The 15,421-nt window shown below is 39.3% G+C and overlaps 2 protein-coding genes across 2 annotated transcripts; both read left to right on the top strand.

The window, feature by feature from the left end:
- Window positions 1–1,007: 1,007 nt before the first annotated feature.
- Window positions 1,008–1,826, top strand: LOC110932815 (zinc finger MYM-type protein 1-like). The gene is made up of 2 exons (XM_022176071.1): window positions 1,008–1,469; window positions 1,563–1,826. The coding sequence occupies exons 1-2, from the start codon at window positions 1,008–1,010 to the stop codon at window positions 1,824–1,826; spliced, it is 726 nt and encodes a 241-aa protein (XP_022031763.1).
- A 7,871-nt stretch (window positions 1,827–9,697) lies between these two features.
- Window positions 9,698–11,254, top strand: LOC110932816. Its single transcript, XM_022176072.1, has 2 exons — window positions 9,698–10,745; window positions 10,815–11,254. The coding sequence occupies exons 1-2, from the start codon at window positions 9,698–9,700 to the stop codon at window positions 11,252–11,254; spliced, it is 1,488 nt and encodes a 495-aa protein (XP_022031764.1).
- The last annotated feature ends 4,167 nt before the right edge of the window (window positions 11,255–15,421 follow it).

Below are 15,421 nucleotides of genomic sequence, written 5' to 3'. Positions count from 1 at the left end.
CATTCGTCCGGTGTCTTCTGGTCCGGTGTTCTGGAAGTCGAGGAAGAGATCAGGTAATTTGAGTTTATCTGTTTTGTTAGAATGATTTGAGTGACTGTTAATTGACTAATTTTGTGATTGATTTTGATCATAATTGACTAGTTCAGACATTTGGTGAGTTGTTAGGGCTTATTGTTTAATTTTATGATTGATTTCAGTGACTGTTTTGTTAGGGCTTATTGTTTAATTGTAGGGTTTATGTGAAATTGATTTAGGGCTTATTGTTTAATTTTATTTGTCTTATAAAATTAGGGAATTTGGAAGTTGAAAGATGAAAAAACAAACTCTCATTAGTAGTCTTTTTAAACGAAAATACCAAGAAAATGATGATTTGGGTGCAACTCCTAGTTCAAATATTATTGACGATAAGCAAGAAAATGAAGATATTGGTCCAAGTTCAAAGAATGATATTGATATGCAAGAAAATGAAGATATCGGACCAACTCCAAGTCCAATTATTACTTTGGCTTCAAGTCCTTCAACACGAAACACAATCGATTTGAATGATCTTCCTTCGGATCCCTCCGATAGACCGCCTATTACTAGTTATCATCCAAATCAAATAGACGACATAAGAAGAGCGTATCTTGTTAAAAAGGCTTTTCAACCACGAGGTCATGACTTTAAATAGACAAACTATTCTAGTGGCCGAAGACGTTTTAATGTTAAATGGTTTGATAAATATCATTGGTTGGAGTACAGCACTAAACAAGAAAAAGCATATTGTTTATATTGTTACTTGTTTAATGAAAGTGTTGGTAATAAAGGTGGAAGAGAGACTTTTGTAAGTGGAGGCTTTTGTAATTGGAGTAAACCGGGTGTCTTAAAAGAACATGTTGGGTTAGTTAATAGTATACATAATAAGGCGGCACAAAAATGTGAAAATCTCTTAAACCAAAAGCGATCCTTTGATGCGAATGAAAAAAAGGCGTAACAAGGAAAGAAGGATTGGAAATCGGTATCGATTAATGGGGTCTGTTCGTAGTGCTGGATTTTGTTTAGAAAATAGTTTACCGTTTCGTGGTCATGACGAATCTGAAAAGTCTCTTTATAAAGGTATATTTCTTTCGGTTTTAAAGTTGATTAGTGTGAACAACCCGGATATTGGTAAGTACACTTTAGGGAAGGCCAAGAAGAATAATAAGTTGACAGCTCCGTCGATTCAAAAAGAGATTGTCGATTGCTATGCGAAAGAAGTAACCAAAATGATTTGTGAAGAAATTAAAGACGATGTCTTTGGGTTGTTAGTAGATGAGTCTAGCGACGTGTCTTTAAAGGAACAAATGGCCGTAGTTGTGAGATATGTCGATAAGGTCGGAGTACTTAAAGAGAATTTAACTGGAGTTGCTCATGTGAGGAATACATATTCTTTAACTCTTAAAGAAGCCATTGTGTCTTTATTAGCCGATAACCATTTAAGCATAGATCAAGTAAGTTATATGTTTCATAATTTCATTACATAAACTATAATAAAGATTATATGTCGTATCATTGTATTTTATTGTTTGTTTTTGTTTAAACAGATCAGGGGTCAAGGTGATGATGGTGCAAGCAACATGCGGGGAGAGTTTAATGGATTAAAAGCTTTAATTCTGAAAGACAATCCATCGGCACATTACATACATTGCTTTGCTCATCAACTTCAGTTAGTGATTGTGGCTGTAGCAAAAAAGCATGATGGTGTTAAAGAATTTTACGAAACTCTTGGCATGGTTGTTAATACGGTTGGTGCTTCATGCAAAAGAAAAGATATGATGTTGGAGGCAAAAAAAGAGAGTGGAAAATGAAATTCTAGCGGGTGAAATTAACACAGGAAAAGGATTAAACCAAGAGGTTTCCCTTGCCCGACCCGGAGACACACGATGGGGTTCTCATCATAGAACTATGATAAGTTTGTTGAAATTATTTCCGGAAGTTGTTGAGGTACTTACTTTTATTAAACAAGATGGAGAGACCTTTCAACAACGATCCAATGCGTCAGGTATTCTATCATATTTTGAGAGTCTTGACTTTGTGTTTTACATACACCTGTTGAACAATATCTTAGGCGTCACAAATGCTCTATCAAAATCCTTGTGTCCCCGGCAACGGCGCCAAAAACTTGATGTGCGTGAAGTGTGTTATATTTTAGATGTATATTTAAGCCCTTTTTACACTTTTAGCCAAGTTTTAAATTTATAAAACACGATATTTACTAACACTAAACACACATATGGGCAAGTGCACCCATCGTGGACGTAGTATAGTGTTGGTAAGATACCGAGGTCGTCCAAGGACACAAGAGCTTTTAGTACCGGTTTATCCTCAACGTCTAATCAAATCAAAAAGTTAGAAAAGATTTTTTAAACTAAGAAAATAAAAACTAACTAAATGTTGAAAATAAAATAAAAATAAAAACAGATAGACAAGATGAATCACTTGGATCCGACTCGTGTATTAGTATAACCTTTGATTATTTTCGCAATTTTGCACTTGTTTAAGAGATTGTCTTAGTTATTGTAGTAGGCCCCTCTTTTGAAGGCGACGTTACCCTCAACCCAGTAGTTTGAGTCAGCAAGGATACAATCCTAAAGGGTCCGATTATTGAAAGATAATGAATTAAGTTATTAATGCAAATTATGGTAGGCCCCGCTTTTGGCGGTGACGTTACCCTCGACTAAGTAGTCTAAGTCAGCAGGGATACAGTCCTAAATAGCCGGGTTATAGTATTAATAGTAGTTAACTTATGAGGGGGTCAAAGAGTTTGGATCCCCGCTATCCAATACCTATGGGCATTGAAGGAGATCCTACTAAATTTGACCCAGGTCCCTTGCAGGACCTCTAGATGCTGAACAAGGGCAAGACCCTTACCAAACCGTTCCCTTAACCCCCGACCAGGTAGCCAACATACCTCCATATAGACCGTGGAGATATGAATGGTAAAAATCTTTTATTTTATATAGACAGTAAAATAATGCCAAGACACCACGGACAAACGATAAGGAAAGATCACCTTCAACATAAGCAACTAGTTATTAAAGTCATTAATACAAAACCAAATAAAAAGTGCAAAATATTAAAAATAAAAAGTATTATACTAAACACTTGTCTTCACCAAGTGATGTAAGAGACTTAGGCAAACATGGCCTTGATTGTCAAGAACTCTTACGATCAATCTTGGATCCCGAGACGACTCACACACTCTATGATAGACAATGGATGATGGTGGTGGATGATGGTGTTGTGATGGTGGTGGGTGGTGGATGAAGTGTGAGAGAGGTGGTGTGCCAAGGGATGAGTTGCAATGAAACCAAGCACTCCTATTTATAGGCTGAACAGAAGGCTGGGCACGGCCCCGTGTCCGCTGGGCACGACCTCATGCCTGTCTGACACTCTCTCTCTTCATTAATTGTAATTCACAATTACAATTAATGCGCCTGCTGTACTTTCGCCACGCCCCCGTGTTCACTGGACACGGCCCCGTGGTGGGTGATAGAAGCTTCTATGGGTTTGTCTTTTCTGCTGCTTCTTGGGCACGGCCCCGTGCTGGCTGAGCACGGGGCGTGTTCAGTCTTCTGCCTTCTCTATTTTGCTTGGGAGGATGCTGTTGAGGGGTCGGGCAATCCACTTATGTTCCTTTTCTTGTATTTATGTTAGATTTAGCTGTCTTTTTGCTTCTTTTGTGAATTTGAGCTCATTTAATCCTGAAAATACAAAAGGAAGACAAAAACACTCTTTTTCCAACATTAGTACTTAAAAAGGGTTAGTTTTATGCCTCATCTGATGTAATTTATATGTTGCATTTTACACACATCAAATACCCCCACACTTGAATTTTTGCTTGTCCTCAAGAAAAACTCTTTAATACGTGGCTTACACTCCCAAATGGAATGGGTAGAAGAGAAGTTTTTGGCTTGTCATAGAGTGTCGGGAATCCAAGATCTTTTTGGTTTTATTTTCATTTATTTACAATCCTATTCGTTATGATATATTTAGAATGTTTCATAGGATAAATTACTTATTTGGGCATAGCATGTCTTTTTAAAATTTCATTTATATACAAGTTCACATAACTCACGGGAGAAATCACTCACACTCGGCCGAAGGTGTATTTTTAGTGAATCACTCGAGAGCGGCGTGGAACTTATTCCTACCATAGGCTTGCCAAGCAATCAATCCTCCTCCTTTTTAATTTGTTACCTTTGTAAATATCAAGAGGACTTTTTGGGTAAAGGCTTGGGTTAAAGGTGGGTAGTTGGGTTAGTGGTTAGTAGAAAAGGGCGAAAAGCATAAAAAGCGTCGGTTTTCGTAAAACATTTTGTTTTAGCGACTTTTATTCTTAATGAAGTATTTCTTCAAACAAGCTTTTTGTTTTAAGAGCTTCGTTTGTTTATTTCTTACTTCATCATTTTTTTTAGTCAAATGAAAACCGAGCTTGTTACTAAAATGAAGGGTAAAAAAAAATAAAAAGGGTTTTGGTGGGTAAAAGGGTTTTAAGGTAAAGAAATGAAAGGTTTAGGCTCAAAGGGGTTAACTAGGGGGATTTTAGGTAGGTGATAAAAAAATGAAAAATAATGGTGTAGAAAGAAAAAGGGTTAGTCCTAATGCCTCCATCATTTACTTACTTGGGTTTAAGTTGGTAAGGACCGGGAATGAATTGTCGTGGCAAGTTCTAGAGTTGTAAGAACCAAGCGGCTATTCACACAAGAAACGAAAAATGAGCATTTAGTCTTAAGATGTGTATTTGTATGCTCAATAAAGGCTCAAAACTCACTTTTTGTGGGAATGGGTTTTTCTATGCGATCAAGTATATATAATCGAATTTTAACTAAGCTTGTCATGCCGTTTCATAATTTTCTTATGTTAGTTCTTTTTATCATGACGCTATCGGTTGTAAACTTGTAAAAATATAACCCTATTAATCTTAGAATTCCCAACTTAAACTTTAGACAAGTAAAAAAAATGGAAATTTCTGAAAAAAAATTGGGGTGATTAGCGGTTCCAATAGAGTTTTGTGTAAGGCTTGTTATTAGGATTTGCAAAATTTCAAGGTTTTAGCATCCCCCCACACTTAAATTACACATTGTCCTCAATGTGTCCCAAAAATAAATTTTTAGGTTGATTGAATGTGTAACATGGTTTTTGAAAGCAAAAATTAATGTTACTGGCAGTCTGGACACGGCCCCGTGGGGACCGGACACGGCCCCGTGGTCAGGTGCCAGTAACGATAATTAAGAAAAAGAAACAGAAGCCTGGACACGGGGGCGTGTCTGGTGAACACGGCCCGTGTCCAGTTACCTGAACTGGGCATTTTTCTACAGGGGGTTCAGCACGGGGCCGTGTTGGCTGAGCACGGCCCGTGTTGAACCTACTGTATCGGAGAAATTGATGTCGGGTTGCCTTGTTCTTGTGCATGGGGCCATGTTCCTCATTTCCCTTATCATCCTTTACCACCATGAGTGTGTTTTATTTATTATGGACCATTCAAACTTTAAAACCATTATTTCATTGAAATCATAGAGAGATCTTACATAATATTCCTAAGATAAAATAAAAACTTAACTAAATAGGTCAGGAGGTACACGAGGTTATCATAAAAAGTTCTACTTTTTTTAAGAAAGTTTCGAGAATAATTTCCCGATATAGTAGGACTTCCGGCCGAAGGTTTTCTTCCCTAAATGTCGTTTAAAGCCATTCTTCTATCTCCCTTGGAAGGAAGAAGGCGGCTTCATTTTCCTCAGCAATTTGTGGCTGAGGGGGAACATTCACCGGGACTCCTTGCACCACCCTTTGCGGAGGCTCTTGGTGCATGGCGTACCACTCGGCCGGAATGATGACCTCGGGCACCACGTTCCACGCCCTTTGGGTTATTATAGGCACCAAAGGCGGGGAGGCGAGAAGGTTTAACCTCTGGTGCAAGAGGTTTACCTCTCGGAGACAACCCTCCAGCCCTACTGTTAGATGGTTGATACAGTCGACCAATGCTTCCTCCACTCCCGTCATTTCATCAATAGCCTCCCTTAGGGTGTAAACATAGTTTACAAGAGAGTCTTCTGCCGTTGATGATCTCCTCCCTTGTCGGTTATTTCTTGAAGATGTTCCGCTTGTTCTGCTTGCCATTTTCTGAGAAAGAAACCGAAGAAAGCTAAATTTTTACGAAACAGTGCCTGGGACACGGCCCCGTGCTTGCTGAGCACGGCCCCGTGTCCACTTGTCTGCAGGATTTTTAGGCTAAGGAGTCTTGGAGTTTTAAATTATTTTCATGATTTTCAGCTGGGTTTAAGCATAGATAATTTAAAACAAAGTTATACAACTAACTTTTAACCAAGAATCCTTAGCATATAATCTTACAAACTTTACATAGAAGGTTGGAATCATGGAGTTTCCAAGCTTCCATGGAGGAAATGTTGAAAAATTTGAAAGAAGAGGAAATGAATAAAAGTGGAAGGGACAAGAGGGTCCTTGGGAACCTTCTTTTAGCACTTACCTAGGATGGTATGAGTGAAGATCCCAGGAATCTCTGTCTTTTGAAGTGGTAAAAAATGAGCAGGGATCAGGCTGCATTTAAAGAAAACGACAGCGCACTGGACACGGCCCCGTGTTCGCTGGACACGGCCCCGTGTGCAGAGGAAATCCTGACACATTTTGTCCGTATTCTGACAAAATCAGCAGAGAATCTTTTAGATGAGCACGGGGGCGTGTTGACCTGGACACGGCCCCGTGTCTGGAAGCTGTCTTATGGAGTTTTGTTTCTTCTAAGGATCTTATTGCTATCGGGTGGTTCCTTACTGGTTGGAACAACCCCAAAGTGCCTAAGATACCTTAATTGTCCTAGACTAAGGCGAGAACGCAAGAGGTTGTCGGTTAGGGTAATTCCTATTTTCATTCTAGGTGGACAAGTCCAACCCTTTCCCGGGCTCTTGTTAAAGAAGGTGTATGCCGAATCGCTCAGGTCTATGTATGCACCGAACGAAGTCGATGGAGAGTCCTTCACGGCACAATCGGCACAGGGACGACTATCATCCAAGTCATCACTAGGTATGAAGGTATTTTTGGGAGCAACGAGGTTATTAGAATGTGATCCCAACATTTCTTCATGATCATCGTCTTGGGATGGATCAATAAAATCCTTCCTAAGCTCTTTTGACCAATTTAGAATTAGCTCTTCTAGTTGAAATAACTCGTCAAGGAGCATTTCTCCTAGAATATCTGGCTGGGCGCATTCGAGGGAGAGATAGTGATTATTTTTACTTTCGCCCCTCTTAAGGTTATAAGGAATCGGTGGGTCTATGTAGTGAGGCCTATAATTTAGAAAGTAACATTTTACTTCTTTATGTTCGCCTCCACATAATTGACACCACGTACCATAAGAGTGCCGAAAGTAAAAAGAATTACTATCACTCATGTTTATGTCAGAAATTACCAACCACCGGGATCTAACGGTTCTGTTTTCAGTAAGTGAATCTTTGGGCACGGGGGCGTGTTGAGTGAGCACGGCCCCGTGTTCAGCTTACTGTCCGACTTAAAACAGGATTGCCAGTTCCAATTATTGAGCACGGGGGCGTGTTCAGCGGGCACGGCCCGTGCTGAGCTCTGCAGAAGCTGAAAAACTAAGAAAATCCTAAAAAATTAAAAAGAAAAATAAAAATATGATTAGGCCGTTGATTCCTAACTTTTTTAAAATCCTTGTGTCCCCGGCAACGGCGCCAAAAACTTGATGTGCGTGAAGTGTGTTATATTTTAGATGTATATTTAAGCCCTTTTTACATTTTTAGCCAAGTTTTAAATTTATAAAACACGATATTTACTAACACTAAACACACATATGGGCAAGTGCATCCATCGTGGACGTAGTATAGTGTTGGTAAGATACCGAGGTCGTCCAAGGACACAAGAGCTTTTAGTACCAGTTTATCCTCAACGTCTAATCAAATCAAAAAGTTAGAAAAGATTTTTTAAACTAAGAAAAAATAAAAACTAACTAAATGCTGAAAATAAAATAAAAATAAAAACAGATAGACAAGATGAATCACTTGGATCCGACTCGTGTATTAGTATAACCTTTGATTATTTTCGCACTTTTGCACTTGTTTAAGAGATTATCTTAGTTATTGTAGTAGGCCCCTCTTTTGAAGGCGACGTTACCCTCAACCCAGTAGTTTGAGTCAGCAAGGATACAATCCTAAAGGGTCAGATTATTGAAAGATAATGAATTAAGTTATTAATGCAAATTATGGTAGGCCTCGCTTTTGGCGGTGACGTTACCCTCGACTAAGTAGTCTGAGTCAGCAGGGATACAGTCCTAAATAGCCGGGTTATAGTATTAATAGTAGTTAACTTATGAGGGGGTCAAAGAGTTTGGATCCCCGCCATCCAATACCTATGGGCATTGAAGGAGATCCTACTAAATTTGACCCAGGTCCCTTGCAGGACCTCTAAACGCTGAACAAGGGCAAGACCCTTACCAAACCGTTCCCTTAACCCCCCGACCAGGTAGCCAACATACCTCCATATAGACCGTGGAGATATGAATGGTGAAAATCTTTTATTTTATATAGACAGTAAAATAATGCCAAGATACCACGGACAAACGATAAGGAAAAATCACCTTCAACATAAGCAACTAGTTATTAAAGTCATTAATACAAAACCAAATAAAAAGTGCAAAAGATTAAAAATAAAAAGTATTATACTAAACACTTGTCTTCACCAAGTGATGTAAGAGACTTAGGCAAACATGGCCTTGATTGTCAAGAACTCTTACGATCAATCTTGGATCCCGAGACGACTCACACACTCTATGATGGACAATGGATGATGGTGGTGGATGATGGTGTTGTGATGGTGGTGGGTGGTGGATGAAGTGTGAGAGAGGTGGTGTGCCAAGGGATGAGTTGCAATGAAACCAAGCACTCCTATTTATAGGCTGAACAGAAGGCTGGGCACGGCCCAGTGCCTGTCTGACACTCTCTCTCTTCATTAATTGTAATTCGCAATTACAATTAATGCGCCTGCTGTACTTTCGCCACGCCCCCATGTTCACTGGACATGGCCCGTGGTGGGCGATAGAAGCTTCTATGGGTTTGTCTTTTCTGCTGCTTCTTGGGCACGGCCCCGTGCTGGCTGAGCACGGGGCGTGTTCAGTCTTCTGCCTTCTCTATTTTGCTTGGGAGGATGCTGTTGAGGGGTTGGGCAATCCACTTATGTTCCTTTTCTTGTATTTATGTTAGATTTAGCTGTCTTTTTGCTTCTTTTGTGAATTTGAGCTCATTTAATCCTGAAAATACAAAAGGAAGACAAAAACACTCTTTTTTCAACATTAGTACTTAAAAAGGGTTAGTTTTATGCCTCATTTGATGTAATTTATATGTTGCATTTTACACACATCAGATACGAAGAAGAAGGTTTTTACTATGGGGGTGATGGAGGTAATTTGGGACCTCAAGGAGGAGCGGGTCAACAAAGTCAACCATTGCAACAAATTCAAGATATGGGTAGGCCACCAACGGGGATACAACAAATTCGGCTACATGGGCCACAAATCCAAAGACCAACACCTCTACAACAAGTTCGGCCGCAATATCACCATCACCAATTCCAAAGGCCGGTGCAACAACCTCCAATGCAACAACATCAATTTCAACCACCATTTGCACCTCAAGGGCCTAGGCAAGGGCAAATGGGTCAACCAATACTACCATTGGGTGCTCCGCGTAGACATCATCGAGAGGTAGTACGGGGTATTGAAGCTCACTTTAGACCAGTTATCACTAATAATCCTTCTCCGGTAGTGATTCCTCATCACCCGGATGGGAGGACTTTTGAGGTTACAACAACCGCACTCCAAAGTTTGCCAAAGTTCAAGGGGTTAGCAACGGAAGAACCTTACTTTCATTTGGAAACATACGACTCCATTTGCAACACTATTGGAAGTCAAGGTTTTTCGTTGGACGATGTCAAGTTGGTTCTATTTCAATTCTCTTTGGAAGATAAAGCAAAGAGATGGTTTCATACTTTCCCTTCCGCGTCAATTTATACATGGGCCGACATGCAACAAATTTTCTTGGAAGAGTTCTACACTTCTCAAAAGACAAATGATGCAAGGAGAAGTTTAAGGAGCTTTCAACAACAGGGGGAGATGTTTCATGAAGCTTTTGAAAGGTTCAACATGATGTTGAAAAATTGCCCTCACCACGGTATACAACTTTGGGAGTTGTTAAACGCGTTTCACGAAGGGTTGAGTTCGGAGGATGCTCGTGACTTAATGTCAATCACTAACGGTACTTTTGGTACAAATTTTGAGCATGATGATTGGCAATTTTTGGAGCAAATGGCTGTTACTTCAAAAAGAAAGGCTCAATCTTCGAGACGGGCAAGACATGTGATAGCAAGGCCACAAGTGCATGGGGTAGAGAATGTAGGTGTGCAAGCCACGAATCAAGTGTACAATGTGTGCACTAATTGCAATGAGATAGGCCACGCGGAGGAAGTATGTTTGGTAGGAGTGGTTGAGGAGCAAGTGGAAGAGGTGAATGCTATTCAAGGGGGTGGTCGAAACTTTAACATGAATTCGAACACATACCACCCCGGGTTACGAAACCACCCGAATTTTAGATATGGGAACCCATCAAATCAACTTAACCTGAACTTTCAAGGAAACCAAGGAAATTATGCTCCTCACCAACAATTTAATAATCAAGGTTTCCAAAGGCAATTCCAACAACCAGGTAATGAACAAAGTGGGTTTTCGGGTCAAGGTTCTTCGGGTGGAAATGAGGTCATGGAGATGTTGAAAGCGATGCAAATGGAGATGCAACGAAGAAATCAGCTGGATGAGGTTCGTATGCAAAAAGATGAAATCCGTGACAAAGCTATTCAATCGTTGACCACTCAAATGGGTCAACTTGCGAGTGAAGTGGCGATACTGAAGAAAGCAAAAGGCCAGCTACCGAGTGACACGGTGACAAATCCCAAGAACATAAAAAGCGTTAATATCAATGTGGTAAGCACCGTTCCTAGTACCGAATTTAATGAAAAATTTCTAACCTCTTCGTGTCAAATAAATACAGGTATAGGGAAGGACACCGATGGTGAGAATGATAAAGAACATGGAGCACCAATCGTGCCTATCCGAGTGGGGAAACTAAAAATTCCTCATGCATTATTGGATTATGGGGCAAGCATGAGTGTGTTACCAGGTTATCTATACGACATGTATGATTTTGGTCCGCTTTAGGATGTAGACACCATGGTGAGTTTGGCGGATGAAAGTTGGAGGCGTCCACGGGGAATTGTTAAGAATGTCATGATTCGGTTGGGAGAATTCGAATACCCGGTGGATTTTCTGGTCTTAGATTATGCTACTACCGAGATGGCATCGCAACAAAGGGTGATTTTAGGTCGACCGTTTCTCTATACAGCAAATGCTCAAATTAACTGTAGAGACGAGATCATTATTATGACCGAAAAGAGCCGTAAGTTATTCTTTGATGTTCAGACGAGGATTATTAGTTATGAGTCCATTGAGGGGAAGGGTAGTGAATCTAATGGTCATATGAAAAGCATGTGTCAAAGAACGAAAACGAATAAACCACCGGGTCGTGAAGAAAAGTATGAAGGTTCAAGTAGGAGTCTACGTGATTTTCCACTGAACGAACATGAGATGGATGCATTTTGCTCAATGGCACGAGGAAATGATGGAGATGATAGAAATCGTTTCTTTGAGCCACCATAAATGGGGGGCGGCAAGGTTTGGTTTAAGACCTGAAAACTTAGCGCTGCTCGGGAGGCAACCCGGGGGTTTTACATTGATCTTGTTTGTTTTGTTATTTTTCTATGTTCAGGGCTATGGCAACGTTCAAGTGTGGGGAAGATATGCAGATCTTTGTGTGAAGATGGTGGTGGAAAGTCGAATCATCTACAATATATGGTGTGTCAAGCTTCACCAGGTTAATGTACTCTTCCCTTAATCTTGTTATGTTCTTTAGTTTTGAAATGTTTGTAGTTAGTTGGTGTGATTTTGTTGTTAAAAAAAGGTATAAAAAAGAAATTTGGGGTTTGAGATTTTAAGCTTTTGGTTGATGTTGAATGGTTTAGCGATCAATTCTTCCTAAAACCATACATTGGGGTCAATGTATCCCAAGTGTGGGGATGGGGGGGGGGGGAATTTTGAGGTTTTTTTTTAAAAAAAAAATTAAGGGTTATTGGATTTTATCATCCCAAACTATTGGCTATTGACCGCTGCCACCCTCAACTATTACTTTGACGTCTGTCACCCCCAACTTAACACTTAGTATGTTCTGTCACCAAATCGTTAACTGATCACTAACTTTAGATCCCGCTACTATACTTTTGGGGGTATCATAGGGATCTTAGGAAGGTTTTAGGGATCTTAGGACACCCCAAATGTATAGTAACAGGATCAAAAGTTAGTGATCAGTTAACGACGTGGTGACAGAACACACTAAGTGTTAAGTTTGAGGTGGCGGGCGTCAAAGTAATAATTGAGGGTGACAGTCGCCAATAGCCAATAGTTGGGGTTGATAAAATCCAGTAACCCAAAAATTAATCAAGCAAAATATTGTGAGAATTTGAACACCTTGGACTAACCCCAAATGATGCACCGACAACCCTTAACACCTTTTGTTCTTGGTGAGAGTTGAAGCCACACTTGTAAATCAATAATACTTATCTTTGATGAGAGTGGCAACGGATGGGGGTGTATTAGAACTTGTGCCTGAATACGGTTTGAGGCCTTAGTTGGACATGAATGTAGAAAGGATAAGGGCAATTAGGTAGCCTCGTCTTGGTGAGTGCGAGTGTGGGATTTGGGGGGTTGGACCTCATCAATTATATATATGAGCTTGGTAGTGAGAGGGGTGGGGGTTTGGACATTTAGTTGCCCAATTTTGTGCCTAAAGCATATCATTTGTTACCCCTTAGCTAGTTTCCTAAAATTTTACCCGACTTGACCCGGTCTTATAGTGTTAGTAGTTGTTTTAGTAGTGTGTAGATATGTTATGATGTTATGTTGAATGTTTGCTTTGTTGAAAAAAAAAGAGAAAAAAGAAAAAAAAGCAATGAAAAAGAAGAAAAAGAAGTGTGAGTTGTTTTATATATAGAAGTTATGTCTTGTTTAGTGTTTGTTCATTGTGTAATAAAAGACCGGGTAAAGTCCTTCGCTACTACATATATATTCCATTTCCTACCCGTTCGCCTAGCCACGTTACAACCTTAAAGCCTCTTTCATTTGCATTCATGTTTGGCACTTGTAGGAGAAGGACCGATTTAGGTACAAGCATATAGTTGTACAATCACCCGTTTGCCTTTTGTGTGTCTAGCTTATCTTTGCTAGTGCTTACTTGTTGCCGAGAGGAGAGATATAGCGAGGGGTGTGTTGTTTTGGTGTTAGGAAAAGGCTAATAAAAGGATGACATGTTTATGCTTGATTTATGTTAATTGCTTATGCATTTGAAAATGGTTTTTGATGGGTTGCTTGGGGCAAGAAACGGTTAAGTGTGGGGATGTGACGGGTAGTCCGTAGGACAACCTTAAGTGGTATAAACGATATTAAAATCCTACATTTAATCGGGTAATTGTCTAGAATTAAATAACTACGGTTGTTTGTGTTTCAGGTACAAATGGAGCTTAAAATGGAAGGAATACGGAGAATAAATGAAAAAAAATCAATCATTGGAATTGAAGAATTAAGATGATGACATGATAGGGGATGAAATTACGAGAATGTGGGTGAAAACGGTGAAGAAAACGGAGTTGAAACGAGAAAGTTATGAAGAAAACAAAATTTCTTGCTGAAGCCTACCATAACTTACGGTGGCTACCGTAATTTACGGTAGCCCCTGAATTTCCCCATTTCCACCGTAAAACAGTAGTGTTTCATCGTAACAACTTGAAGTCTACAGTAACTTACGGTAGCTACCGTAAGTTACGGTAGAGGTGACGAGGAAAAGACGTAATTGCTCCATTAAAACCGTTTTCAAGTGTCTTTTTATGTCATTCATCATTGGGACGTTTTCTTAGCAGTTGGGGGGCGATTTTGGCTGATTCTACTTGGTTCTAAACAATTCTAAACATTTGGTTCGTGTTTTCGATTCATATGAACATTAATCTTTGTGTGATGATGATGTACCAAGTCATGAGTGGCTAAACTTGTGGGGATCATCCTAGATGTAAGGTTTGCTTTTGAAACACTATGTTTGTGCTTGAATTTCTAGAATAATAACTTTGAATGTTTGTTTGAGTTATTATGGTGTTTGAATGTTTGTTTGTAAAGTGTTGATTTTTGTTTGATGTTAATCTAAACCATACGTTCTTGGTGCCGTTGGCAATCGAGATATCATGGGAGGGATTAGGGTTGGATAATTGTCAATTGATCATCGGGTAACAACCTCGCATTTTATAATCCGAGTACTTAGTTCCCTTTCATCACAAACAGATAATCAAACACGAGCCATGTCTATGTGGTTCTTTCTAGTTAAGCATAAACATTAGTGCGGATTAAAACCTGAAATCTAGGATGGTCGCTTGTTCCTAATCTGTTTACAAAACCAATCTTTGATTTGCAATTTAATTAGTTAATACTAGTTCTTAAAACCAAAACAATCAACTCTTGAATTTTAATTTCTGCAATTGTAGTTTAATTTTAGTTAAAGTGCAAAGCTATATAATCGACACACTTTCCACAAACTCGTCGTGTTCGATACCCATTTGCCACTATCTATTAGTTGTAATTTGGATTAAATTTGCGTGTACTACGACAGCACGTCAGGTGGTAGTAATTATTGGCGGGTGGGTCGGGCGCATGTGAATGTGAGGGAGGAGAGAGAATATGAGTTTTTAGTGGGTTTTTTTTGTTGTTGTGACTTGTGAGAGGGACAGGAGAGAGAATGTAATTATCACCCTTGTTTTTTTAGGGCCTAAGGAATTGGGCATGTTCAAATGTCTTGTATTAACATCATTATTTTAACCTAATATATTACTTTGATATGGTTTTATTTTTAGGTAGACTATAGAGAAAAAGAATTAAAACATTGCAATTAGGTTCAACATAACATAATGAGATGCTATTGATCTACAACTCAATCTTCAAACCAGATTTATGAAATATTATGAAAGTGAAATATAGAAAAAGAAGCGTAAAATGTCAAATCGTCGCTCATGTTTTGTCATATATGTTTGGATAGAACAAACAAATATGACAGGTGATGGTACCAGAACATCTGAACTCTGGGGGATCATAATAGAAAAAATTCTTATGTCTGGGAATTTGCGTCAACTGAAGTGTAACATACGAGATCTCGTCTGTAATATATATATACACACACACAAGGTCGCGTATGTATGGTGCTAAAAAATAACGTGAATTGATAAATTCTAAATAAAA

The sequence above is a fragment of the Helianthus annuus genome, chromosome 4 (genome assembly GCF_002127325.2).
Source record: "Helianthus annuus cultivar XRQ/B chromosome 4, HanXRQr2.0-SUNRISE, whole genome shotgun sequence".
Taxonomy (NCBI): Eukaryota; Viridiplantae; Streptophyta; class Magnoliopsida; order Asterales; family Asteraceae; genus Helianthus; species Helianthus annuus.
The sequence above is the reverse complement of the archived record's forward strand: the minus strand, read 5'-3'. Positions and strand labels throughout refer to the sequence as shown.

Excerpts from the sequence above, each read along its gene's own strand:
- LOC110932815 (XM_022176071.1), top strand. The coding sequence starts at position 1,008 with ATGGGGTCTGTTCGTAGTGCTGGATTTTGTTTAGAAAATAGTTTACCG. Across the intron at positions 1,470-1,562 it reads ACCATTTAAGCATAGATCAA|ATCAGGGGTCAAGGTGATGA; the intron begins GTAAGTTATATG and ends TTGTTTAAACAG.
- LOC110932816 (XM_022176072.1), top strand. The coding sequence starts at position 9,698 with ATGGGTCAACCAATACTACCATTGGGTGCTCCGCGTAGACATCATCGA. Across the intron at positions 10,746-10,814 it reads AAGGCAATTCCAACAACCAG|CGATGCAAATGGAGATGCAA; the intron begins GTAATGAACAAA and ends AGATGTTGAAAG.